This window comes from Indicator indicator, chromosome 12 (genome assembly GCF_027791375.1).
Source record: "Indicator indicator isolate 239-I01 chromosome 12, UM_Iind_1.1, whole genome shotgun sequence".
Taxonomy (NCBI): Eukaryota; Metazoa; Chordata; class Aves; order Piciformes; family Indicatoridae; genus Indicator; species Indicator indicator.
In genome coordinates, this window is record NC_072021.1 from 14,305,229 (window position 1) to 14,331,326 (window position 26,098).

Consider the following 26,098-nt stretch of genomic DNA (forward strand, 5'->3'; position numbering starts at 1 on the left):
GTGAGCTGAAGTGACTCCAGAACAAATGCCCATCAGTGTGTTCTTCAGTGTTTCCATTCAGCAGCTCTCCCTTGGAGGCAGGGGTGGAGGAAGACTACAGTATCACTCCCCTCCCCTTCCCTCCAACTCCATTTTGCAAAACTTCTATTTTTAGATCTCAGCACACGTGCTAATATGCACAGCACTACTACTGCAGCCATGGCAGCCACAAGCTCTGACTTTGTCATCAAATACATGATAATACAGGATTGCACTGAACTGCAAAATACACTCAGATACAGCTCTGAAGAGAAGTCCCAGCCAGCTCCTTGATATTAGTTACTATAGAAACCAGTCCCTCTGCACAGGCGCTCACAGCAGGAAATCATGCAGATTTCAATTTTACATAGTAATAAATGCTGCAGGAGAGAAGAATTTCACAACAATTGCAGGGGTTGATTGTACAAACCCAGATCTCTCCTACCCCATGACACCACCACACTGCAGATGAAGGTGTTATCCTCCCCTTCCACACACACAATTGGCATTGGTATTAGTTTTGAAGTGGTTTCCAAAAAGCCTTGTTGGCATGGCTGCTGCAGAGGTTGCAGCATTTTTCTATGGCTTCATTATATTAGAAGACATACTCATTTTCACATGCAAAGGAGCCCAGATTAAAACAAAAATAAAAGCAAAAAATGCAAAGCAGTAGAAAGATTTAAGCATATCTAAATTTAAATACATGTGTCCAAACAGTATGTAGGAAGTACTATCAGGTCACAATCCAGAGCTCCTCTGGAAGCACCCCACCTTCCCTTCCTTCTCCACTCTGTCCAAAAAAAGAAACATGAACGTAGGGCAGGTCACAGATTAATTTGTAGGAAAAACCACTGTAGCAAGCACAAAGAGGAAGGTTCTGAGCCCTGAAGTGAAACAGTGAGGTAATTACATTACTTTAACTTTTCAGAAGTAGTTCTACAGGTTGGATTTCATCAGGAGTGAGTGGAAGAGACACAGCACAATGCACTTCTTGTCCTACACAGATGCTAATTTTCTAGTGAAGTTCAAGAATCAGCAGGGACTCTTCCCCACCTCTCTGTATGAACCCTTAAGCCTGAATAGTGCAAGTTTTGCTACCTCAATCAGAGAAGAAATGAGCAGGGAACTGCTTCACTAAAGAAAATGAGGGGAGGAGGGAAGGGGTGAACAGCTTGCACAGCAACAGGGACAAACATTTGTGCTGGCAACACCCAACAGATCATCAAGCAAACAGAAGGACCTGAAAATGAAGGAAGCTGGTCTATTTTTAAGCAAGGCCTCATTATTACCATTAGCATGCACTGCTTTCCTGGAAGCAGCAGGTATGCAAACATGAGATGAATCATATCAGAGTAAATCACCTGGCAGCAACATTAGTTTGTGTGGACACATGCAGAGCAAACGTAGACAATCTACTGCCCTGGCACCTCCAAAAGCATGTGGAGGAGCATCCTTCTGGGAGACAGACAGCATTATGGAGAGGAAAAAAAAAAAAAAACTTGGTAGACAATGCAAATGTCACTGGTACTTCTGTTAATGATTAGATGGAGCTCCATTGTTCTGGACACACTATTCAACATTAGTCTGCTTGAGCTTGTAATTTCACTTTTTGTACATGTCTTACATTATTAGAAGCAAACAATTTCTGTCCAGTCAGGGTAGAAATAGATTGAGCAAGTTGGAGAAGACATCTCAAGTCAAAGCACACTCTCTTATGCCACAGCCTTTGCACAAATTGCCTTGATGATGTAAAGAAATGCTGCAAGTGATTCAAGAGACCTACAGACTACGGTGCAGTGAGGCTGAGGTAACTGCCTGTGCTCTGGTAAGGTTCCTGCTCAACTCCCTGGAGGTCTGGTGAGTTTGCATCAAGCCAGCTGACAGCACCAACCTGATCCTTCGTTATCTCTTCTTGGGTGCCACATGTGAGATTACCAACAAGGGGACAACTGCTTAACCTGTATTTCGAGACAGCTGTAAGACACAAGGAATGAGGGACCAGAAACAGCAACTGCTCTGCTGTCTCCACGGTATATTATGGGCAAGGTTCACAAGGCAAGAAGCACTACCCCACGTAACAGAAATCAAGCTTAGTCTGAACTGATTTTGTCATTCTCCCACACCACACACAACCTCCCTTTCTGTCACATAGCAAATAAATACAATACTAAATAGAACTCAATGGAAACAAATCCTCAGCTACCTTTGCTATACAACTGGTGACAGAATAAAACAGTAAAAATTATTCTCTTGTTGTGGTTACTACAGAATTGTTGCTATGTGCCAACTAGTAATTTATCACATCAAAAGGCTGACTGAATTAGCCTGAAAGGGGATCTCCCACCACAGAAACATGTGCTATACTGGGAAAACCAACCACCAACCAAAACCTCAGCCTCTATTTTGAAATCCACATCCCATTATCTAAAAGATGTTTTTGCATCTTTGCTTCTAAACTAATAAATTATCAGAAGGAAACTCTCAGACCCATCTATGATTTATCCTCATTATTTCCCAAGCTGGATGTTTAACACATTGGAATTTTAGTTCCATTACTGAGAAAACCCACTGGAGCTACAGAACTAGTTTAGTTACTGAAGTGAAGGTGCTCCACATGAAGATACCCACAGAGATAAAGTCATGTAGCTGGGACACCATTCAATCCATCCATCTATCCCAAGCCTGGAGAAAAAAAACAGGAGCTGATATTCTGTCCTATTAAAGGCAACACAGATGCATAAAGAGAGACTATAACTGAGTATATGAAAAACCAAGTCTGTGATGTTGCCCCTCTCCACACTCCCAAAGACTTCTGATTCAGGTGATAGCAAGTAGATTTACATTCACTAACAAAAAAATAAAAATACAAAATGCCAAACACTCCTACCTTGACACACCTGCCCACTCCTTGGACGAAGTATTAAAGAAGCATATTTGCTTCACCCCTCTCATCTTTGTTTTTTTTCCTCCTTCACAACAGTTAGTCATGCCTTCAAATTTTTTGCTTCCGTTAGCATACACAGTCACTTGGCAGCTTTACTCCTTTCCTAACAATGTTCAATCTCATAGCAAAACATCTTAAGCTCAAAAAAGTGCTGGGTCATAGAGCAAATGCAAACTCTACTTATGCACCACACTGTGCATCATAAAAAGGGGTAGCTGGCTATGTAAGCTACTATAGCAATTATTTATATCTATTGCCCTGAAAATCTCTCCTTAGGTGGGAATATCAAAGTGGTGCAAATGTTGCCAAAGACCCTGAGCTAGATTGAGTCTTGATCTCAAGGTAACAAAAAAGGCCTAAATAAATAAACTTTTTTGTTTGAGTTGCAATGCATGCAGTCACCCAAAGAAAAAGCAATGGTAGCATTTTACCTGCAGAGCGGCCCTTTTAATACCCTAAATATAACATCTAGTCATTAATAAACAAATAACTTCTCCTGTGCTTGGGCAATTGTTTGTTCCACTTCGACTGCTCCAGCCAAATGGGCTCACATCAGCAGCAGAGTTCTCAGGGTACCACAGTTGTTGGGAGACACGGACTGACATTTGCTACTTGTTTAGAGAAAGACAGGAACATGGGAACAGAGAATAACACAATGCTGCCTGTTATTTAAGTGTTGTGTAGTTTCAGGTCTTGTAAGCAGCATTTCCAAGTCCCACTTCTCAAAATACAACAGATGTGTAATACGCACCCAGCTTCAAAATCATCTGCCAACAATTTTGAATTACTCCTGTGTTTTGCATCATCTTCATAAAAGTATAATGGAAGATTGAATGGTTCATTTAAATAATTTTCTTCCTGATTATTTTCTATTTGAAAATCCACATACGAGAAGCCTAGACTGTATTGTTTTACTTCAAAGACTCCAGAGGAGGAAAAAGTGCTTATTACAATATCTTAACTAACAGGAAACTCAAATAAAGGATTTATTACCTGAATAGAAGCATGTGAAGCTAAAGAGGAGTCAGAAAGACAGAAGTATTGGACAACAAGAACCCCTTTCCTCTTGTGCTCAGCTTTGTTTTCACTCTGAAATTATGCTCAGATCACCACCACAGCCAGGAGGAGCACAGTGAGGAGCACAGAAATTTGCTTCTGAAATGTTATAGATATTTTAGGTGTACTGCTACAGGTCATGGTATTTTTCTCCTCACCAGGCTACCTTTTTCTTGTCTTTTTTTTCCCCTCCTTACTTACCATGAAAGTAAATTAAAAGCCCCTCTTCAGTACTGTCTGAAACACTTTGCTGTGTCACCAAGGGAAAATTTATCCCTGGGATCACACTATGCCTTATTTACAGTCAGTGTGATACTGGTTCAGAAAGCCCAAGTACACTTACTTTGGAGATAACAGATGCTAATTCCAGCACTGCAACACTTCGTGCAGCTTGTCACCTTGGAAAACCACTTCAATACATACCATTTATATCCTGGTTAAGACAGCAATGAAACACCCAGAGAAAAGGACCACCTGAAGGTGTACTCACACAATCCCTGGAGCAACACAAATGCTGTCTGCCCAGTAACACAGACCTGCAGCAAAGGTACTACTTTAAGCAGCTTTCTTAAACATGGAGAGCAGTCACTGAATACTGCAAAGAGCTACCCAAAGCAGACAGTGGCAGATATATCAAGCAGATTTAATTTGTAAGTAAAAGCATTAAACCATATTTACATTGCCATGCACTGATAAAGTTCAATGGGACCTGAAACCAGTACAAACATTTTAATGCAGCACTTTTTCCAGACTGACACATTCTTCATCTCAAAAGGGTAATGGCTATGCTGGTTTTGGCATCCTGTCACTGATGCATGCCATGCAGCACTGGGAAGAGTTTTGCTTCCAAGTCTGCTCAGTCTCCCTTTGTAACTGTTTGACCAACCACAGCTCTTCTCCCCCTGACCCCAGACCCTCCCTGCCCTACCAGACACCCTCAACTGGAATTCCCTGCAACTTTTGGCCATAGCTCTGTATTGCCTTAATGTCTTCTCAGACATCTGCAAAACAAAAGACACGGCAAACATACATATAGCACTAACTAGCACAACAGATGTCAAAATTACCAAAGGCAGGGAAAAACATACCTTCAGCAGCACTGCTAAGGTGAAACAAGGCAACTTCAAACAGCATGACAATCCATGGAGTCCAACTGGCCAGAGAAAGTCATGTGATACACTGAAACTTATCTTGAAGTGATTTAACTAATCTGCTAGTATCAAACATACCTCTGAATATGTAAAACCCTTCAATATGAATGAAAAATAAAAAACCCACAAGACTGGATATCAGCTGCCTCATTAACAAGCTCACTTTGAACATCAATTTTAAGCTTCAGGGTAAATCAAAGCTTTTAGAACATCTTTCCATAAATTTTAATTTGCACCTGTGAAGATGCAGGTAGGCAAGAATGGGGCAGGTTTGGTTTGTTTTGATGGAAGCTGCTGCTGAAGTATTAAGAAGATAGAGAAGAAGAATGCATGTCATCACATTAACCTCCCTCATAACACAAGGAGGATAGTTACTCTTCTCCACTACTACTTCAAGCTCCTGAATCCTAGCACTTATATACAAAGGACACTCAAATACAGCAGAAGAATGCTAGCAGACAAAGCAAAGCAATTTACACACACCCTTTCACATACTGGTCAAACCCAATTTACACTATGTTTGTATCTGGGATGCATAGTTCTTGATTTCACAAGAGTAAGTTTTTAATGCACAAAATATCAGGTAAACAGCTATTACATCAAACTTAAATCTATTTCTTGCTTCAGTTAGAATTAACGTGGATAAAAACATTCACCATGTCAGATATTGAAAGACTCAAACCCTATGAGAAAAAACTGAACTAACAGGAAACTTCACTGGAGTTTAAAAGTATCCTGAAGGATATATTTAATATTTTGTGAGTATTGCCTTTAATAATCATAATGAGAAATACAACCAGGTTGCACTGCAGACTATTAAATTCTGCCAGGCTGTATGCCAAACAGATGTAGCTTGAATGACACAAACTGATAGAGAAATGTCTGTATCTTGTCAGAACTCAAAGCCAAGGAATCTGAGGGAGTTTTTTGTTTTAAAAATCTCTGGTACCAGCAAAAACCAGCATACCCTGATATATACCCACCATTATTAGAGAATTGGCAACATATTTGACTATGTTTTTCAGATGATTAGACCCACAGAAATAAAACTTTTTGGTGATAGATGCGTAAGAACTACTTTCCTGTGTTTTTCCTTGGCAGGCTAAGATTGAAATGCATTGAACTGAGGGAACTGAACTCAGGGGAAATAGGAAAACTAAACTTTGGATTGATACACATCTAAATGGAGAGAGCAAAGAAGGAATAAAAAGCTGAAATGAGGTGGTTGGGAAATCCATTTGTGTATTGAGTCACCACAAAACACCACGTGCTTCACACCCAGGCTCTTCTGACTTTGAAAGCTACAACATAAAGAGAATACAGCAAAGCACAGGTTATCCAACTCACCCAGCCATAGGTTTTACCACAGGCAAAGTTCCAATTACACTCTCCATTTTCGCTCCAAAGGGAATAAGAAGATAAGTATTGCTACTGTTGCAAAATTAGAATGAAGTAAATAACACAGAAAAAAATAGGCACTTTAAAAAGGGGAAAAGCCAATGTTTGGGAACAGTCATGATAGCACACAAGGTAGAGAAAAAAAAGCTGGAATAAGGTCTATAGTTGATGGGAATGAGCTCTCATACTTGAACAACTTGATTGTCTCCAAAGGTCTCCTCATGTGTGTGCATGTGTACATGTACATCTATGTAAACACTTTTTCCTCTCTCAAAGCTAATGCTGATGCAAACAGATTATAGAGTAGCCAGAGAGTGCTTCTGCTGACTGATAAAATGCTTTCATCAGCTAGATTGGTGAGTCTTAAAATAGCAGGCCACTTTCTGAAAAACTTTAAGCAGTTACAAATGAAGTGAAGCACTCAGCTTCACATTTCAGTCATCCTACAAGGATGTCCCACCCTACAACACTGTCCCTCCAGAACAGCCATCTGCTTCAGCACTTCATATACAGTTCCCAAAAAGCAGCATTTGGCTCACACAATGATAAACCATCATTATGATTTAAAACACACCAACCCTCCCCTCCCTGCCTTTGTCATGGAAAGTGCTATACAAATCTTGAATATCCTCAAAGGTCGGACATGAATTTTGCTGACTTCGGTTAATCTGCTAGCTGAGAACCCTCTAAACAGTGTGAGCTATAGCCAGGTATTTAATTACACATCACACTATAAACTGCGTAAGTAAGAGGCAAAATTTAACAAAGAGTTGTCCCAAGTTAGATAGCTCCTCAAAGGGAAAATTTGTAGCCTATTAAAATCCTCGCACCATAGAAAAGATGAACTAAGTTTGCTTGGATTTGTTTTCTGAATACAGGTGTATAAACACCTCTATTAGTATAAACTAACAGCAAAATACATTTTTATAAAATAGTGCCCTACTAAGTCAGAGAGGTTTGCTATCATCTTCAATGGGACCAAGCTATTATCCCTGCCACAGCAAGCTAGAAAGATTTGTATTTGTTAAAGCTCCAATGTGCAACCTCAGAGGTGCTCCAAGGAAGTAGCCTATTTATATGTAAATACTGGAATGGGCAAAAGTAGAAGTTGGGTTAGGAGGCTCATCAGAACCACCAACTAGCTTGGAATTTTGATTCTTTGTCCAGAACATCACTTTTTTAAAAATAAAACCAGAATTTTCTTCTATCCTTTCAGTTAGGGAAGGCAGAAAGACAGCACAGAGGAGCTATACAAATTTGGCAGGCTTGGATTTACAGAGCTCCTTTTGTAAAGGATGTGTTCGGAGAGATAAGAGACAAGACACGATGCATGCTGGACATGGTCCAAATAACACAGCAGAAAGTGAAAAATACTCTTCAAAACCCCACACAAGCAATTTTTGTTTGAGAGTAGGAGAGTTTCAGTCATTCTGGTATCTGAATGCAAGTTCTATAAGCCTGCCAGCACAGCCAGAAGACAAGTCTCAAGGATTTTGATAGGCTTTACTATGTTCTCCTTTTTGGGAGAAGAAAAAGAAATAGGAGAGAGAACAGTCAAAGGAAATATGTGTTAGAAATCCAAGTTCTGCCTTGGGTCTCATCATAGTTTATTCCAATTTCTGGAGTGTTTATGTGATTAGATTGCCCATAATTTACAGAAGCTATGCATATAATGAGAAATTTATCAGAAAGTAAATATTAGCATTAAAAAGAGAAAAGAACAATATTTCCTCTTGTCATTCTATGGCTTAATACTTGCCCCCAGCAGCTGCTACTACTCCTGTTAGCTAACAGGGGGGAAACAGAAGTCTGAGCTTGCACACTCTTAATGGAAATGCAAGCTCTTCACATTCCCAGTATTACTTTCTTAACTCTCCATGTCAAATGCCAAGGACACATCAGGACTTAAAAAAGAAAAGTTACAAACCACTTAAAGTTAGAGGTGACCAAAAGCCACTCAAGTCAGCAGCAGTTTGGATTTGCTCTTCAGTAACAGAACCCAGGACACTGACCCTGGGGAATGCCTTATTGCTGCAGAACACGTGCACAAAATGCCTTGGTCATTGGAACACAGCATCAGACAGAGGCAGTCTTTTGTTTCCTTCCACCTCAGCACAAGTTTGGAAAGATTGCCAGTTGCATGGTTTTGGCCTCCATACTCACCAGCAAGCTTAGCTGTTACCATGTGAAGCTCATAGTCAAGGAAAATTCATTTTGATCAGTAATGTCAGATTTAAAGATGACAAAAGAGCAGCAAAGACTTTGCTCAAAGATAAAAGTCCAGGCTACTATGATCATTATCTACAGACCCTAAAGGCCATAGCATCAGCTGGTATCAGCTTCATCTTCAGCAACCCTATGCTTATTTATACCAACTGAATATCAAGGCTTTTACATTTACTTATGGTACAGAAGCTCAATGAATACAGATTTCAGTAAATCTTGCTTTCTAAAATATTATTCATCAACATATAATTCAAATGGTAATTAAGAAGTGTTCACGATTGATGACACATTTAAATTACAGGTTTCCAGCTTTTTTTCTGTAAAGAAAAATTACTTCCTTTTTCACGTGCTTTTTCAAAATGCAAGTCCATATAACAGATGTCTCTCAGATCCAATTGTTAATGTAACAAGTTACTTTTTTTTTATTACAATAAATGGTATAAACCACACAGCATACTGTTAAACTCAATATTGACACATCTGCTTACCACGTGTATTAGTAGCCATGTCAGCCACTTTCTGAAAGGCATCCAAAAAGGCAGCAGCTGCTACTACTGTAGTCCTGAAATGCATACAGATAACAAAACATTAGCAGTGTCTCATTGCTGCCTGTTTAATTATTGCCAAAAACATTTAGGCTTATAGAGAATACCACTGTGAACTTGCAGAGGCCACAAAAAAATAACCTCTTTTATATCTGAATTTAGCCTTTCCCCTCCTTCATTTCTTAATCCCTTCCTTGCTTTGTGTTAGCACGATCGACTTGGACGCAGCCATGTTAATTCCACGCTGTGAATTGCACAGGACAGGTGCTATTTCAAAAGAGCACAGCCATCCCCCTTCTAGCTGATTTCCTCTGATGAACTAATATTAAGCAGTCAAACATGAAAAACAAACCTAATGCACACTACGTCGCAGCCATTAGTAAACAAATTGCAGCCAGTTATTTCTAGGGAATATGAATACTGTCAGAATAAGCATGCAGGACCTTTCTGTTCTCTAAGACCCTGGACACACACTTCCCTGAACTTCTCATCTGTGGAGCATGAGCAGCCCTTGCAACAGGAAATAGTGACTTCCTGGAAATCGGACTGGTCTACACTTCTTGGGCAAGTAGAAAAGAGGGAAAAAGGAAAAAAAAAAATCTCAAATTCAAGGAGAAACAAAACAAAGAATCCAAAATAAACACCCCAAAACAAAACAAATTTCTGATCCAGGTCTCTCCTGAGAGGTACATCAGCAATCTCAAAGACTCTACAGGCCAAAGCATTGGATCCGCTAGCCCCACCTCCCTCCAAGTTTGGAAAGCACGCACAGACCACCTGTCTGTTCAAGCGGACAGCAAACGTTGAGTTACCATTTTCCAAACAGGTTTGTTCTACATAAGCAAGCGCTAGAGCCCTAAACATCACAGGTCAGTACTAGATTTCTGATGGTTTATAGTCTGGCTGACCCAGTTTAACTGGAAGTAGGCCAGTGCTCCACAGGTAAAGCACAACTCTCCACAGTTATCTCGTGGTTCTGTTTCTGCACATCTTTTTTAACAGTGACTTCAATTTCCTCTCCTGAACATAAAAGGCTGAGTCTCTCCAAGCAAAATCCTGAAGGAGGACTCTCAACTTCACTTTGTTTCAAGAGCTCTTTGCTAGCTTCAGAAAAGCCCAGGAGACCTGCAGGAACGCTGATCCTCGGCCAGAAAGACCACAGGACTGTTTAATTAAACCAGATTTTATGCAAGTCGCACTCCAAATACGCTCACGTTACAGGGGACATGACTGGCAGCATAGTAAATGGCCTACTGACAGCACAAAAGATTTGAACACACAGGAAAAAAAAAAAAAAAAAAAAAAAAAAAAAAAACAGGCTTGAGATGACTAACCAAGTGCATAAGGACTCTCCACATGTCCATGAGATTAAAGGGAGGGCAAAAAAAACCACCTGACAGCTAGCTTGCCATATTGAGCCCTGGAACCCAATAACCTTTTTGGGGACTGTCCCTAACAATGTTTGTGTTCTATCGTCTTCCAAACTTGTGGGTCATGCTGTAATTCGTGTACCATACTGTTAATTATTAATTATATTGCTAATAACAAAGTTCCATTTCTCCAGTAATCAGATCCAGGAAGACATGGCTCCAGCTCAGATGACATCTGCTCCCCTTTATCAAAGCACACAAAAATGAACCAGAGGCAAAAAGTCTGTATTTACTAAAAATGAACTGCAAATCCTCAAACACAGGCTGGCTTTCAAGTTGCCTGCTTACACACTCACGTAGCTAGAAAAGCACTACACTGATTGAATGCAACACCACAGGTCTGGGAAATAAACAAAACTATCCCTCATGCATTCCCAGAAGGCCTGTGTTTAGAGTAAAAGGGACTAAGCAAGTTCTCCATTTCTCTTCTGTACCTTCCTCTGCTTCTTCCACACTCCCTCAATGTAATATGATTGCTGGAAAAGGAAACACTACATGTAGACACAGCATGGCACAACAGCATATGCTAATTGTTTAGGGCAAATGAGCCTAAACTCTGCCTTCTGCAGGAACGCGGTTCATAACGCAGGTCTGCAAAACAGTCTGTCAATAACCATGCCTGTTACCATTGCTGCTACTCTGAAACAAAGACTGATGCTCTGGAGAGCAAAGACTGTGGTTTGAGAAAAGCTGTGAAGACACGGAGCTTGGATTCATATTAACAGCAACAGATTTTACAAGTGAATGAATCCTAGAGACAGCAGAATTGGTCTGAGTGTAATAAATATGGCATTTACTAAGTAATCCAGAATGTTATCTGCAAAGTATACTTTAATAACCACTGATAAATGATCCAGCACAGAAATTCCTTAATTTTTAAGTCAGAAGAAAGTACTACTAAGACTACCAAAGACTCTTGAATATTTTTGATCCCTCTTCTAATATAACCTGCTGTACTCTTCCTTAGTAAAAAAAGACAATACAGGGATCATTCTAATGGTGTGTTCACTGAAGAACAGTAAGTGATTTTTCCAAATTTTCATTAGAAGCCATGAAATTGAGCTCATTTTATGTCCATTATTTATAGCTAGTGGTAGATTATGGATTTTTCTAAATGCATTAAAACAGCAGTAGTACCATAAAAAATATTACACACATGACTGTTGACTATGAAACATGCACAATTTTGCTAGGACATCCTTAGCAAATTATCCTAGCAGAAGCTGTCTTTAAACTTAATGTTTGCACATACAAGGAACTGCAGGGGATCTTCACTCTGTAACACAAAACTTACCGGAGCTGAGACTGCAGTTTCCCAGCTTTATTTATAAAATCTTCCCACACTGGATAACTTCCCTGCAAGAAAAGCAAAACACAATAATGAATACTTAATTTGATCATTTTTGGTTTGATATTCTAGATAAAGTGAAATTAGGAGTGAAGCAATAACTACTACTATACTAAATCCTAATCAATTAACACTAAAATATATCTTCCCAGCAAGCACTCTTTCACACCCATCAAGTCCCAAGCAGATGGGGCATCAACTGGTTCTGAATCCAGATGAAACAGTACATCCTCTGGAGAGGCTTTATATATTTTGCAAACAGAACACCAATAGAGGAGAAGAATTTCAAATGAAACAGAAGAAAAGAAACACCTTACCTTAGACAAAACCAAAACACCTTCTCTACAGCAAAAGTAAACCTTAAAAGTGAGGTGCTACAACATTGCAACAACATGTACAAAGAAGTTCACAAAACCAAAGGCATGTCCCAGTTGTTCTCCTCTACAAAAGTATTGTGTGTCATTACCTAGTCCCTGTACTCAATCAAAAATACAAAAATAATTTAAAAGCCTTTATTGTAAAGGTCTGAGCTGACGAAGAGACCACCTCAAACACTGTCACAAGGGAACTCAGAAATCAGGGACAGAAACCACAGTGGCCAAAAGACAACAAAGTTTCCCAACAGCTGCCCCATAAACTGTGAGACCTGCTTTCAAAACAGTCCTGAATGAGCCTGGAGCTGATGTCTGACTTGAAGGCTAATAAAGCAACATAGCACTGAGTGCATGCAAAGCTTTAAAGAAGGTTTAATCTTGACTACCAGTTTCCTGTAAATTTCTTGTCCATTTTTAAAAATTGTGTTAAATGCTCAGGTCTTCATTCAAAATATGGACACCAAGTGCTCTTGCAAGTTCTAATCTTGTTCTTCAAAGCTAAAATAAAGTGCTTTCTTATGATAAAAAAAAAACCCTGTATTTTTTAGGCCAATAAAAGGTTAATCTGCTCTCTGCAGAACAAGTACAGATTTTCTCTTAACAGCAAAAACCACTGCAGAAAGAAAGCTCAAAATTTTCCATTGATTGGAGTCTAGAGAGTAAAATAAAATATCCCTATTTCCTTTAATAAAGGTATATGACTTGCTGTTACCAGAGCAACAACACAATAAAACTAAGATAAGGCAGATCCTCAAGGCTAACATTATACCAGCTCTGACTGGAAGAGGTTGCAAGCAAGTCTAGTTTCTTGTAGCAAACTCAATCCACTCCAATAAACTGGTCTGCTTTTGTTAAGTAAACAAATTCCACTGCCCACACCACAAGAGGCTGCATCCTTATTCAGGGCAAAGACAACCCCTTCCCCAAAAGTCGAGTTAAAGTCCAGCTACTTGGTAGACCCTGGCAAGGCAGCTCCCAAGCATTAAGGGAAGCTTAATGGTACTCTACATATTTTTCAGCAAGATTTGTGGGTTTTTTTGCAAAAGCAAAACAAAAAAAAAACAAGGGGGAGAGGGAACAGATGACACAAACCAAAGTAAAACAGGTGTTCATAAAACTTCATTGTAACTGCACATGATGGAGCCAGTGGGAAATGTGGGAAATGCAGAAGAGGAAAGAGAAAATAGCAGTTATCTGGGAGACTTCTAAGTGCTTTGTGCTAAGCAAACGCTGTCAGACAATTAAAAATGAAAGAAAGCCATCATGTATTTGAAAAAGGAAAAAAAAATAATGTTATTTTCTTAAACCTATTAGTCTTACTCAAATACCCTACTCTGAACCCTGTCTCCAAGTATTTGTCTGCATGCCATATATGCATTATGCATGTATATGTCAGGAGCTCTGAAAGCCCTGACAATTAACAGCAGAGCCTAAGGCTTTTTGGATTCTGAAGCAAAACGCAAGCCGGCAAGCATAGGATACCAAAGCAGCCTGATTATGTTTCCATCTCGGTGGTGTATTATCCAGCTAAACGTTTCTGATGGTATGCGGGAGATTGACACCCAGCCTTGCATTTAGCTGCTTCAGAGGGAACCTTAAGACACTCCTATTAAAATACAGCCATGATAAAAGATTTAAAAAAAATTCTTTTTTCTTTTTTTTTTCTTTACTTCTTTCCACTGGCCACAAAGTAAGTGAAATTGGAATAGTCACCAATAGTCACCAACCATTTCTATGACTATTTATTCTTTATCTTTACAACTGTTGTTCCCTTCAAGCCAAGCCTACTTAAATAAGCTGTAACAACTCACTTAATAGTTTGCATTACTTGTTTGGTTTAAATCAGTGTAATCTCTTCACCTGGCCATTCCTGCAATGCTCAAGAGCACCTGATCTTATTCTCAGTGGTAGAAAAATGCAACTAATTTTTGTTTGTTTTAAATGTCATTGAATTAGTAACTTGGGTGGTGGATTTTGTTGGCTTTTTCTGGGAGGTGGTTGGGGTTTTTTTCCCCCAGTTGCTAAAGAAAACATTTTGGCAGTTTTGCAGCAGCAACACTAATTCCTGCATTATTTGCTCAGCTTCTGGTACCTTGTGATCTCTTTTCTACAACTTCAAATTCTCCCTAATATTCTCAGCTGAAAATTAATAATTCATTTTATCGGTATACCAGCAGAATGTGTTCACTTCTCCCTGCTAAAGCCACATCCACAAGCTCACCTCCCTCTCTTGGTGATAACACAACAAAGGTCTTGTACATAAATTCTATCATTACTTTAATCTTTTCCAGCAAAACACTTCCGCCACCACCACACCTCTGCTGAAACCAAAACGTCCTTGATTTTATTCCTACAGCAGAACTGTACAACTAATAACTGGGGGGTTTATCCCATTGCCAGACATAAAGAAGCAAGGGATCCATTTAGTGATGCCTGTCAGGACAAATCAAGGAGATGACAGGAATCAAACTAGAGCTGTAAATACTGCAAAGCTCCAGTACCCTGTGGAGTAGCTCCTTCCCCAAGACCTCTTCGTTGTGCCGCCTCGAACACAGTAGCCCTACTGTCACCCCATGTCTCACCTCTACGTTTGCACTAATAGTTCTTGCTTTTGTTAAAGCAGCCAACAAGAGAAATATTAACAGTTGTGCAAAACACACTCTAAAAGAACCATAAAACTTCACCCTTGATTCAACATGTCCTACTTTTTCAATTAAAACAAAGAAACAGCAGGTGGAATTGAACATCTTTGTCTAAGAAGTGCTTTTGTAACTTGCATCCACTTTCGAAGAGTAATAACACAGTATTTTTAACTGCTGTGTCTCACAGACCTTCCTCTGTCCCCTCAGCAATTTCCCATTTCAACTGGGTGATAAAGGAAATCAATTTTCCCCCTTTGAAAAGCCAGGGTTACTCAGGCCCTGGCACTATCTGTGAAAGCAGCAGGCCTCCTCCATCTCCATCCCCAGCCAGAGAAGAGTCCCTACAGAAATCTGGGTCACAAATCCTCTTTTTAGCCCCTCACAGGTTAAATTAGAAATTGCTTACAGCGCAGATTTTTTGAAATTGCTTTCTCGAAAACTTTCAGTGGTTTGATGTGGGGACTATTTCCCCCAAAATAACCGTGCCAAATTATTTCTTCACCACTGGATGAAGAAATTTGAGGTGTCTTCTGTGAAATGGGTGTTTCACCATTACTATCTACAGCACTCCACGGCACCAACTTCCCTCAAGCTGCTTGGCAGGGCCCAGCCCTCAGCTGCTCCTCCGCCCACCCACTGAGGCATGTCACCAGGAAGCCCTAGCATGCCATTATCCTACCCTATTGCTTAATTAGTAGGTTTATAGGTGATTAGTCACCTGATCCCAGGGCCCAGCTCCAGCTAATCTATGCTGAACACAGGTAGGGAACCACCTTTCTGCCTCAGGGCAGAAAAACGTAATGGTGCTTCATGCCTGTCACTGAGGTAGTGAGTCCACAATTAGGGACATTAAACGACTTTCCCTCAGGGACAGACATCACAGCAAGTATCAGAGAGGCACTAAGCTGCGGTGACAAAGCACCTGCGAGTGCCAGACACCAACACCCAAACCTGCCAGAATCCAACCAGACAGCATCCTCCATAGCCATGGCACCTGGGGACCCGTCCTCAATGCCTGCCACTGGGGTGGGAAGGAGAAGGGCACCATCTTCATGCAGTGAAATCCCACACAATAGCCGGGCCCAGGGATATGGCCAAATGTTTTAATTGTTGCCCATCTTCCTCACAATTCAAATCTATTTTAATGAGCAATTAATTTCATCTTCTAGTTGAGTCTGGTCTGCTCATGATAAGTGATTTCCTTGTCTTTGTCTCAACTGGTGAACTTTTTGATCTTAGATTTTGCCCCATCCAGCTGAGGAGGATGAAATGAGACTGCAGCTGGGTGGGTGCCCGACAGGTGCCAAGGCCAGCCCACCACACGAGCAAAGAGGAAGCAACGATCACCAACAGGCAGCTTCGGGAAGAGCATTTAAACCTCACATGCATTAAGAAAAATTTATCTATTTTTTGTGAACCAGCACAGCTGCCATACACAAACACAACTCTAGAAAAAAAATTCTTGACATTTGTTTCTCCGGTCCTTTCAGGCCAGCAATTTTGCAGTACAAGTGAGAAGAGAACCAGATGAGAAACTCGGTGACTTCTCAATAAAGGAAGGGTAGGCTTGCACCAAAGGGTCATATTTACCAAAATAGTTATTGATTACATCTAATGGCAAGAACAAGAGCCCAGATTGTTGTATTTAAAATTACAATTTGAGTATTTGCGGTCTTGATAGTTTAAACTGTTCTTCCACTCCTTCTGCTAAGAAGTTATGATTTTTCTTGCTCCATTAAGAGAAGAAATGCATTTCCTTTAATCATTTATTTTCATACACCCCAGCTCCCACAGCAGAGATGCATCGTATCTTCTAAAATACCCTGACAGCATTCTTTTAAGTGCTTCATTTACCAGAAAATATTTCCAGCCCCGTTACCAGCTTTTGCTGGGACACCAAGTACAGAAGAAACAGTTTGGTGTCTTGTTCACCGCAATAATCCAACTAAACTTTCAGATCAGGCTGAAAGAAAGAGAGCTCTCTACAGCAAACCAAATACAGAATCTAATTCTGACTGTTCCAGCTAAAGTGGGAGAGAAAGGGACAAGGCAGGCAGTGCCTTCATTTTCTCTCAACTAGTTATCAAAGCCAAAGCTGTATGCCTTCCAGAAGAGTGACTATCTGCAGACTTCAATAAAACAGAAAACACTATGCAGCCTACAGGAGTTAGGACTTCTCCTCCTCAGTGTAGTCACTCAGCTATGACCAGCTAAAAAGCTGAATCACAAACACTGTTTACAAGCTTCACACCATAGTAACACATCAAAATGCCATACATCTTCATTTGGAATAAAAACTGAAACTTTGCTCCTGCACATGATCTCCTACCCTTAAAAAATAAATTATGCCAAAACCAAAGATTTTTTAAATATAGTTTTATCAGAGATCAGAATCACAAAGATTATTAGGAATGTCACATTTCTATCGCATTCACTACACCACCTCCAAGTAGCAAAGAGACACTACACAGTCACAGATGTTATGCACAAAAATGGCCTGGATAAGTAATTATGGTTTTCTGAGTTCATCACTTTTCCAGAGGCCTTTAACAGGCAAAGCCAGGAAAAAGTAGAAGGGAGTGGGACAGGAAAATTACAGCCTGAAAATAAAGATTCTGTCTACAGATACCTCAACACCTGACCATCAGTTTACCTTCCCAGATAACATCTGGTCTTTCCTCATTTCTAGAAGAATTAGTAGTCAACTGGGGAAAGGGACACTTAGCCAAACACAATGACACGTTACACACTGCTACCAAACACCATTACTCTATGGCATCTACAGATGTAGCCAAGTCCATGACTCATGATTAGGATTGCCTAGTCCTTTAATAAGCCACAGAAGCTCCTACAACACAGAGGTGAGCAGAGAATGAACATTATCTTACACTAAGTTTGTAACTGCCCTTCTTCATACCAAAAAAGAATAATAATTAAAACAAAAAACTTGTTTGCTTTCTTTGTCTTTTTCTAGGTTGAAAAATAAACAATTTAAGAGTCTGTCTCATGAAGCTTTCTAAGATGTATTTATTTCCCAATCACTTACCAGAATAGTCTCAATCTCTCAACAGACTGAAACACAAACTTTGCTGATGAGGTGGACTTAACTCGTTATGAAGACACAGTGGTGTACTAACACCTATCCCTTGACTTTTTTTTATTTACCTCATTTCAAATATTCAGAATCATAAAATGGTTTGAGTTGGAAGGGACCTTTGAAGATCATCTTCCCTATGTCCAATCTGAATTTACCCTCTCTATCTACCCTTTATTTCCTATATTCAAAACTTGAACTGAATCAACAAAGTCCCAGTACGCATTTCAAGAGTGTCTCACAGACACTCGTCTGTGAGAATTTGTTCATCTGTTCTTTTCTAGTGGTGCAAGACAAGAAACCATCAGAGATGTTTCAGGATGGACAATTCATCCAACTGTAAGACCAGTTAACAGGCAACTCTGCAAGCTCAGGGAGCTTCCTTTCACTGGAACTCTAAGGAAGAGAACACATTTATATAATGATCTTCTAGAAAAGCATAATACTCCTGCAAGGCAAAGAAAATGACTACCTGACTGCAAAGTCCCTACACTGTGTGTCTAAGCTAAGGGTATTGCCATGCACAGGATAAGTTTGAGCTTAGCTCCAGCAGCAAAAGGGACTCTTGAATGGTGTAGAATGCTTGCTGGGCCAGGAATGAAGAGTCATCAACAGCAAAAGACATGACATGAACTTCAGAGAACTTCACACTATGAATGAAGGAGGAGACAGGTATAAATCCAGGGTTTGAATGATTACAATGCATGCAAGTGAAAGTAAAAGCACGTCAAAGATTAGATTAAGATATCATTTAACCTCTAACTACTACCCTTCAGGACAGAAACCACTGGTAATTAAAATTAAAGTCTTGTATCCATACATCTATTTCCATTATTTCTGTCACTTGTTTAGAGAATGGCACGGTTAGAAAGGAGTTTCCCCTCAGCACGAACAGTATAAATAAGCACACCAAGCTTTGCTTTCACAAGGTGATAAATTATCACAACATTGCAAATTATGAACCAAACACTACTGAAGACATCTCAGATGCTATTAAAAAAACTGTCAGCTAGGTATTTCTTCTGTGCATCACAGAATCACACATTTTCAGAACTCCTTAGTTTTCACTCAAAGCATTAGAACATTGACAAAAACAGATAAGGGTGTGGTATCTTGAGAAAGTACCTACTAAAATCCCATCAGGAAAAGCCCAGAAAAAGGTAATCACCCCACTGTAGGGGAAGAAAAACCTAGAGATATCAGTTACCTCTACATTCCCAAACCACTTGAAGAACCCTAAAAAATGCCCAGTTCCACAAGTCTTGAATGCAGCACTTCTTAGCAAGGACACAGGTAATTATTAGGCCTCACTAACCATTTAAATGTGAAGGGAATCTAAATCTGGTACTATTCTGTTGTTAGAGCTCTAGAGTCTTTAATTTGTATTATAATAAAGCCTGCACTGCATTAGCCCATATTTAAATATGCCCAGTGGAGGATACTAGTTGCCCTGCAGCTGTGACTTCAATTTCTAGTACAGTAAGGACCTGAGAAAACTCATCTCCTTAGTTGCTGCATTGCATCCCAGCTTACAACCTAACTCATGGGCCTCTCCCTGCGATGTCAATAGCAACCATGTCAAACCTGTACTGTCTGCAGTCCAGTTTCATAATTTGAGATGAAGAAACTCAGCTCTGAAGCAGCCACTTTGTGGTCTAAATCCAAGATTGGGTAATTAGCAAACAAAAGTTATACTCATACTGTGAGAAAATACATCATGCATAAACACACAGTCTTTCCCTCTCTAAACACAGGAAGTTATTCACAAGAGGGAAGGGGGAAGAAAACAACTAGCCACAGCTTCTAGAGACCTTTTATCCCATGCTACATCAAAAAAGCTGGACATTAAGTAGTCTTCCAGAGGAAGCATTTAGTTCCACATTCTTCCCTGCAGGTCTATACAAGTTTGCAAGCCTGAATAGCAGATTTCTCCTCAGAGACTCATCAATACCGCCTTTCATCCACTCAATCATTAAGTGGCCACTGTGCATACTCAGCAGCTATTTTCTAAACCCACAATATTTCAGCTGGATCAAAATGAAGATGATTAAAATATCAGGAGGAAGTCCTTTAAGTTAATACCTAGACAGGACACCCTCAAGTCAACAGTCCTGTGTTGGTAAAGTCATCAGTACCACACTGGAGTCTCACCACTTCTTCTAAGGCAAGAAGCCCTAATTTCACTCAACACAATCTCCACCACACAAGTAGTCAAAACTATCACCAGGACCCAAGAAGTGGCAATATCTACCAGCAAGGTACTGACAAGCACCTGAGTTCACCATGGAAGAACCTCACTGGGGAAAAGGCAGCTGCCAGCTAACCAAAGTTTTCAGCGTTTTATGAAGATTCAAGTGCAAATAGATGTCACAGCCTATTTTGTCTCAATTTCATTTACAAGAAGGAATCATTCAGTTTGCTCACCTATAATGAGCATCCATGAGGTTTGCTCATGGACAGTTTTGTTAGGAGGCATCTCTCACAAATAAAGCTTTGATAACAAAAAATCTCAAATTAAGCCACTACACAATGAGGTTCAGAGATGCAATAAACATGGCCAAAAGAAAAAAAAAAAATAACTGCATGCTTGGGTAAGAAGCACTGTGGCTTTTTATGCAGAAGACAAAAATGGAAACAAATATGAATCTTTTTGCACCATGCACCAAACGCCCCTAGTTACACACTCATCTTTAATATTGTGCACAGCAACACAAGTTCATTCCTGCAAGTGTTCTTTTTAAAAATATCCAAGGTGATTTGTTAAATGATATTTATACTCCAGCTAGCACCCTAGAATTAAAATTAACTACACAATACTTATGGTTGTTGACCAGAGGAGTGAAAAACACAGAGCTCACACAGCCTCACAAAACAGACAGCCAAATTCTTCATGGTCTGTCAGACTATGGTTAACATGTATCAGTCAGGCTTTTTTTTTTTTTTTTTAATGCTAGGAGCTTAAAAATCATCCCCTCATTAACTCCATGCTCTAGATGCACTCAATTCCTTCTTGTCCTAGGGGAAAGGAGTAGAAGTCACTGAACCTGCAGCCAGAGCTTGCCTTTCTGTAAAACAGGAACCATTCTTTGGAGCTAAGTCACACAGAGAGCACTTTGAAGATGAAAGCTGCTATGGTCTTAACCACAAAGCAACCAGCCATTTTGTCTCCAATCCTTCAAAACATCTCAGCATTCAAGCTATCTCACAACCCAGCAGGAAGTAGTCAATCAATGTCCTAAAAAGACAGCACAGATGCCTCTCAAGAGGACAGAGCTTACAGTATCAAAGTAGACAATCTGAAACTGAAAACATACACTTGATGAGAGAAATACATTCTATATGTAGCCTGAGGACGCTTCTCTAAAGAGCAGCCTCTTTACAGTACTAACTCAAACCTCTCTGTACCCATCTTCGCACGTTCTCAAATAGAAAAACCTCTTAGATATAGTGCCTGTTCTGGTCTCCACTAAGTAATTGTTTCTTCATATCTTCAAGACCACACCATCTCTGGGTAGACCATTAACCTTAAAAACATTTTCCATAAGCAGAAAACACAGAGGCTGTTAAGCAGAATGTCATTTACAGATTCACAGGAATACTCCATCAACTGTTGCAACTTCTGTACTTTGGAAAAAAAAAAAAAGTATTAAAAAATGAGGTTCTTTAGGCATTTTATACCAAATTTTTGATACAGCTCTTGCACATTCTGGACTGAGGAAGGAAGCAGCAAACTCTCCCAAATATCACCCTCTGTTAGGCATTAACCAGTGCTGAGTCTGTAATTACACAGACTTCTTGTCCTGCAACATTTGTTCAGTTGTGCCATGTAGCACTGCACAACTCCTTCCACGCTTACAAACTCCCGAACTATTATATAGCTTGTGGCATCCTGCCAGATCTAAAAAGAGTACTCTTAGAAGACAATAAAAACCCTCACCATGGGTATGCCACAGAATAAGCCAGCCTCAACACACTTACATAGCAAATGTTCAGCAATTGCATAAATTGTTACCACTCACACAAGAGCATTGGGATCAAGAAAGAGTGTGTCCCTAAAATATAAATTACTTGTATGCTCCTAGTTATGCTTTGCTTAAACCCCAATATTTAACCAGGCACACAGTGGCTCTCTTCCTGTACCACCAGTTACCCCTTGCTGCATGTCAATCCCTCTCCCTCCAAGATGTTTACAGACAGATCCTGCAGCTGTTTAGAAAAGGCAAGGAATTTCAGTGTATACAAACCAACCATTTGGGCAAGCAGGTTGTTGGGAGGCAGCAGGGGTAAGAAATCAGTACAGCCAGCTAAACCAAAATGCTTTGGTGGTAAAACCTTACAGGGGAAAAAGGGAAGAAAATCTCCATACAGTAGAAAAAACCCTCATTTCAGACTTTTCAGGGAAGGGAAGGAAAGACCACTTTGCTAGCTTTGGAATAGATTGGCTGTCCTAAAGACCCTGAAGTGCACAGCACATGCCAGTGCAACACAGCATATGTGGCAAAGGGGGAACGATTCTATGATTCTGTCCTCCCTGTGCTTTCCTGTCCAAGCCTGTACCTGTCCATTGCCCATGAAACGTTTATTTTTCTTCACAATAGTTGTCACCCTTAACAGCTGAATTGAAACTAGACCTTAAAATCATTGAACTGAACATTCCTAATCTCCACAGAGATCTCAGACTTTCAATAAAGTACAGCTGCAGAAGAGCTGTCTTATCACAACACGTCGGGATAAAACAAATTTGCCTAGATGCTCTGATAGATGCAGGCCATCCCTTGGATTAACACAACATGCAGGACCTGCAGCTGTACTTGCTGTAGTAACTGTCTCAGCATTTCTTTTTGTCTCATCAAGTATTTTCTTCTACTCAATTTAAAGTGTGTGAATAGCACAAGGCCATCCCTTGCAAACAAATCAAGCCTACTTAACAAATATCTCTTCATCCTTGATGTGGCCACCTCCCCCAGCACCATCATCCCCAAAAAGCAAGATTAAAATGCTGCTTCTCACCAGTCACTTCCTAAGAGGAGATAAGAGGCTGCAAAAACATAAATATTTCTCATGCCTGTATGTTCATGTGTTTCTCTTCTAATCTAACCAAGAACTATGCATGACTGAAAGCAAAGGTGCACCACCATCTCCTCCAAGGGTCTCTGCAGCAGCAACAGACTGATAGGAAGGGTTCACCTCTTTTATAGTACTAAAGTAGAGCTTACTGCCAAAACCAAAAGGTTGATTTTATTGAGTTTTCAGCTAAACTGAAAATAAAACACATACAATAAAACAACAGAATTTCTAAAGTTTTATTCTTCCTTTTGAAACTTGTTTTTGCTCACCAACAGGACAACAGTTGCAATCCCCCTCATACCTGCAGGTCCCTCACTTGGGATGAGATGAATGAGACCAAGTAGTAATTTACACTACACCCATAAAAATGTGGTAAATCCTCCTACCTGGCATAAACAAAGCCACAGACAAATCTATGTTCATCCCAATTGCTCATTACCCATCTTTCCCCCGTGCCCACCCCAAGGGCGTCAGGTACTGTGTATGTAGAACAAGCCCCTGTCCTGCCAAAATATATGCTGGCAGAAGAGGAAAAACAAATAAAGAACACACAAAAAAGCAAAAGAACCACCACCAAGAAAGTGATGAACTACATCACTACCACTTTCAACATTTTCAGAGGTGATTGCTTTCTTTTTTCCCCTCAAGATAGCAGACAACAATGCAATTAAAAGGAATGGTAAAATCAAGACTCAGACAGGCAAGATTAAAGAGGATGTGCTCTGTGCAAGAAGACAAGATCTTTTGGAATTCATCTGCAGTGGGCCTTCCCCAAAACTATCTGCGCTGATTTGCTTTGCACTACAAGAAATGCTGAAATTTATAGTACATTACAGCACCTCATTTCTCAACTACTAGAAATTAGTTAGAAAACATTCAGATCAAATATTCCCTTCCCACAGGGAGCTAACAGAAAGTATGCTGTGTTCAAAGAGAAACCACACAGCGTTTGCAAACAGCACACAAAACCACTCCTCTGAGGGGACACGCACATTTTAGTTTTGCTTTTATACACTTTGATTGCTTTGCAAAAGACCTTGCATGCTACGTAGTCAGTGACGTATCATAGGAAACACCAGGGCTGTGACAATGGACCCACACCTAGGGATGGGACAGGCAGGCTTTTTCCCACCTTTATGATTCTTTTAATCTAATACTGAAATCTCAAAGCATAGAAGCCAAATTGTAGAGCACAACAGCCAAGTACAATTCCCATTGTGGACTTTCCACAAACTATCCTGTCGCATTGTACACCACATAGTACTCAACAAATGTGATCCTTGTTTTGCATAGAAGACCTGGAATTCTCTTAACAGGGGAATGAAGTTCCAGATGTACATTAAGGTTCTGTGTAAATGTGGTGTTTATTAACCATTCTTATATTTATCTCACATCATTTCTCTACATCACTTAACTTTACATTTTATTGTTTTGGAGGTTGTTTTGTCAAGTATTAGCCAAGATTTCTTTTTGGTAGAGGATGGAGAGAAATTTGGGGCTTCTGGAGAAAATATTAAAAGCCGTTCAAGAGACCTCAGCCAGCAAGAGATAATCTTGCTATCAAAAAATGTGATATGTTAGCTACACTGGCATATATTACCCTCACTGAGTTAATACAGTACGGAGACAAATGGAAGCAATCACATTAGTCAGAATTATAATTCTTGTTTCTGTAACTTTGTCAAGATCAAGGAGAGCTCAAAATTAACAACAGGTACACCTGAGCTAGTTCTGTGTTAGTGTGAACAAAGAAAAAGAAAAAATCACTCCGCATGTACTGTGTCTTCATCACCTCAGCTGCAGCACCCATCTGCATTCACTGGCAAGACTTCAGAGTGATTTTAATACGCTGTTGATTAACCCTACCATCTTTACAACGAAGTTTAAGACAGAGCAATACATATGATAAAAAGAACCTGTGAATTATTTAGTTAAAAAAAGGCGGATGCTGCAGCAAATCCCTCAGCACTGCAGGGCATGCGAGGCCTTGATCACAGCCTGCTATGAGAAATAGGCACAGATAGTGCATTTGGCTATGTGTGGGCAGACCCCTACGCAACATCTTCAAGATTCTGCCAGAAGCCTGCCCACACAGACCTGACTACATGAAACAGTACTTAAAATGCTAATTTTCATTTTACTACTAAAAGGCATGAGGAGTTGAAAGGTTCTAGTTCGCTGTCAAAAAATAGCTACTTTTCCATTGAAATCATCATGATCCTTTGTGCACAATTCATAAAGAATCTTAGTGCATCTCACTGGCAGCACAGCATTAGCTGCATCAAACTGAAATACAGGTAAAAATTACTAGTTCTACTCATGCTAAATAATGAGCAGATTTTTTTTACCCGTAACAACCCCCTCACTGCTAAAGAACTACTGTGATTCTTTCCAATCTCCCCCACCCCTCCAGAAATTGCTTGTTCACAAAACAGGTTCCACTACTATAGAGGATTAAGAAAAAAATATTCACACCTGTGCCCATCTCCATAGGCTCATGTCAACATGTTTCTGATGAGCAGCATTCCCATGCATGTAACAATGGGTACAGGAAAAATAAAACAAACAAACAAAACCACCCAAAACCACACAGCAAAGACTTAAGAGCAATAAAAATCAAATATATCGCTTATGGAGAGAAGCAGAGAATAAACATACTCGGTGTCCCTCTGTGCTGCAACCCAAAACCACACTTCATCTGGAACAGAACATCTCCTCCATGTTCCTGCATAGCCCACAAAAATGATTCCAGGATTTGTGATCCTTTCCTGATGTTTTTTCTGGGGGGGTGGGGTGGGAGGGGGG

At 40.0% G+C, this 26,098-nt stretch overlaps 1 protein-coding gene across 12 annotated transcripts in view; it reads right to left on the reverse strand.

Moving 5' to 3' along the window:
- MTSS1 (MTSS I-BAR domain containing 1) overlaps positions 1-26,098 on the reverse strand; it is a 118,325-nt gene that overhangs the window by 90,721 nt on the left and 1,506 nt on the right. For all 12 annotated transcript variants that reach the window (XM_054385256.1, XM_054385246.1, XM_054385251.1 and 9 more), the window contains exons 2-3: positions 12,063-12,124; positions 9,282-9,355 (exon numbers count right to left, since the gene is read on the reverse strand). In XM_054385256.1, the coding sequence (XP_054241231.1) occupies positions 9,282-9,355; positions 12,063-12,124 (136 nt within the window). The remainder of the gene's footprint in view (positions 1-9,281; positions 9,356-12,062; positions 12,125-26,098) is intronic.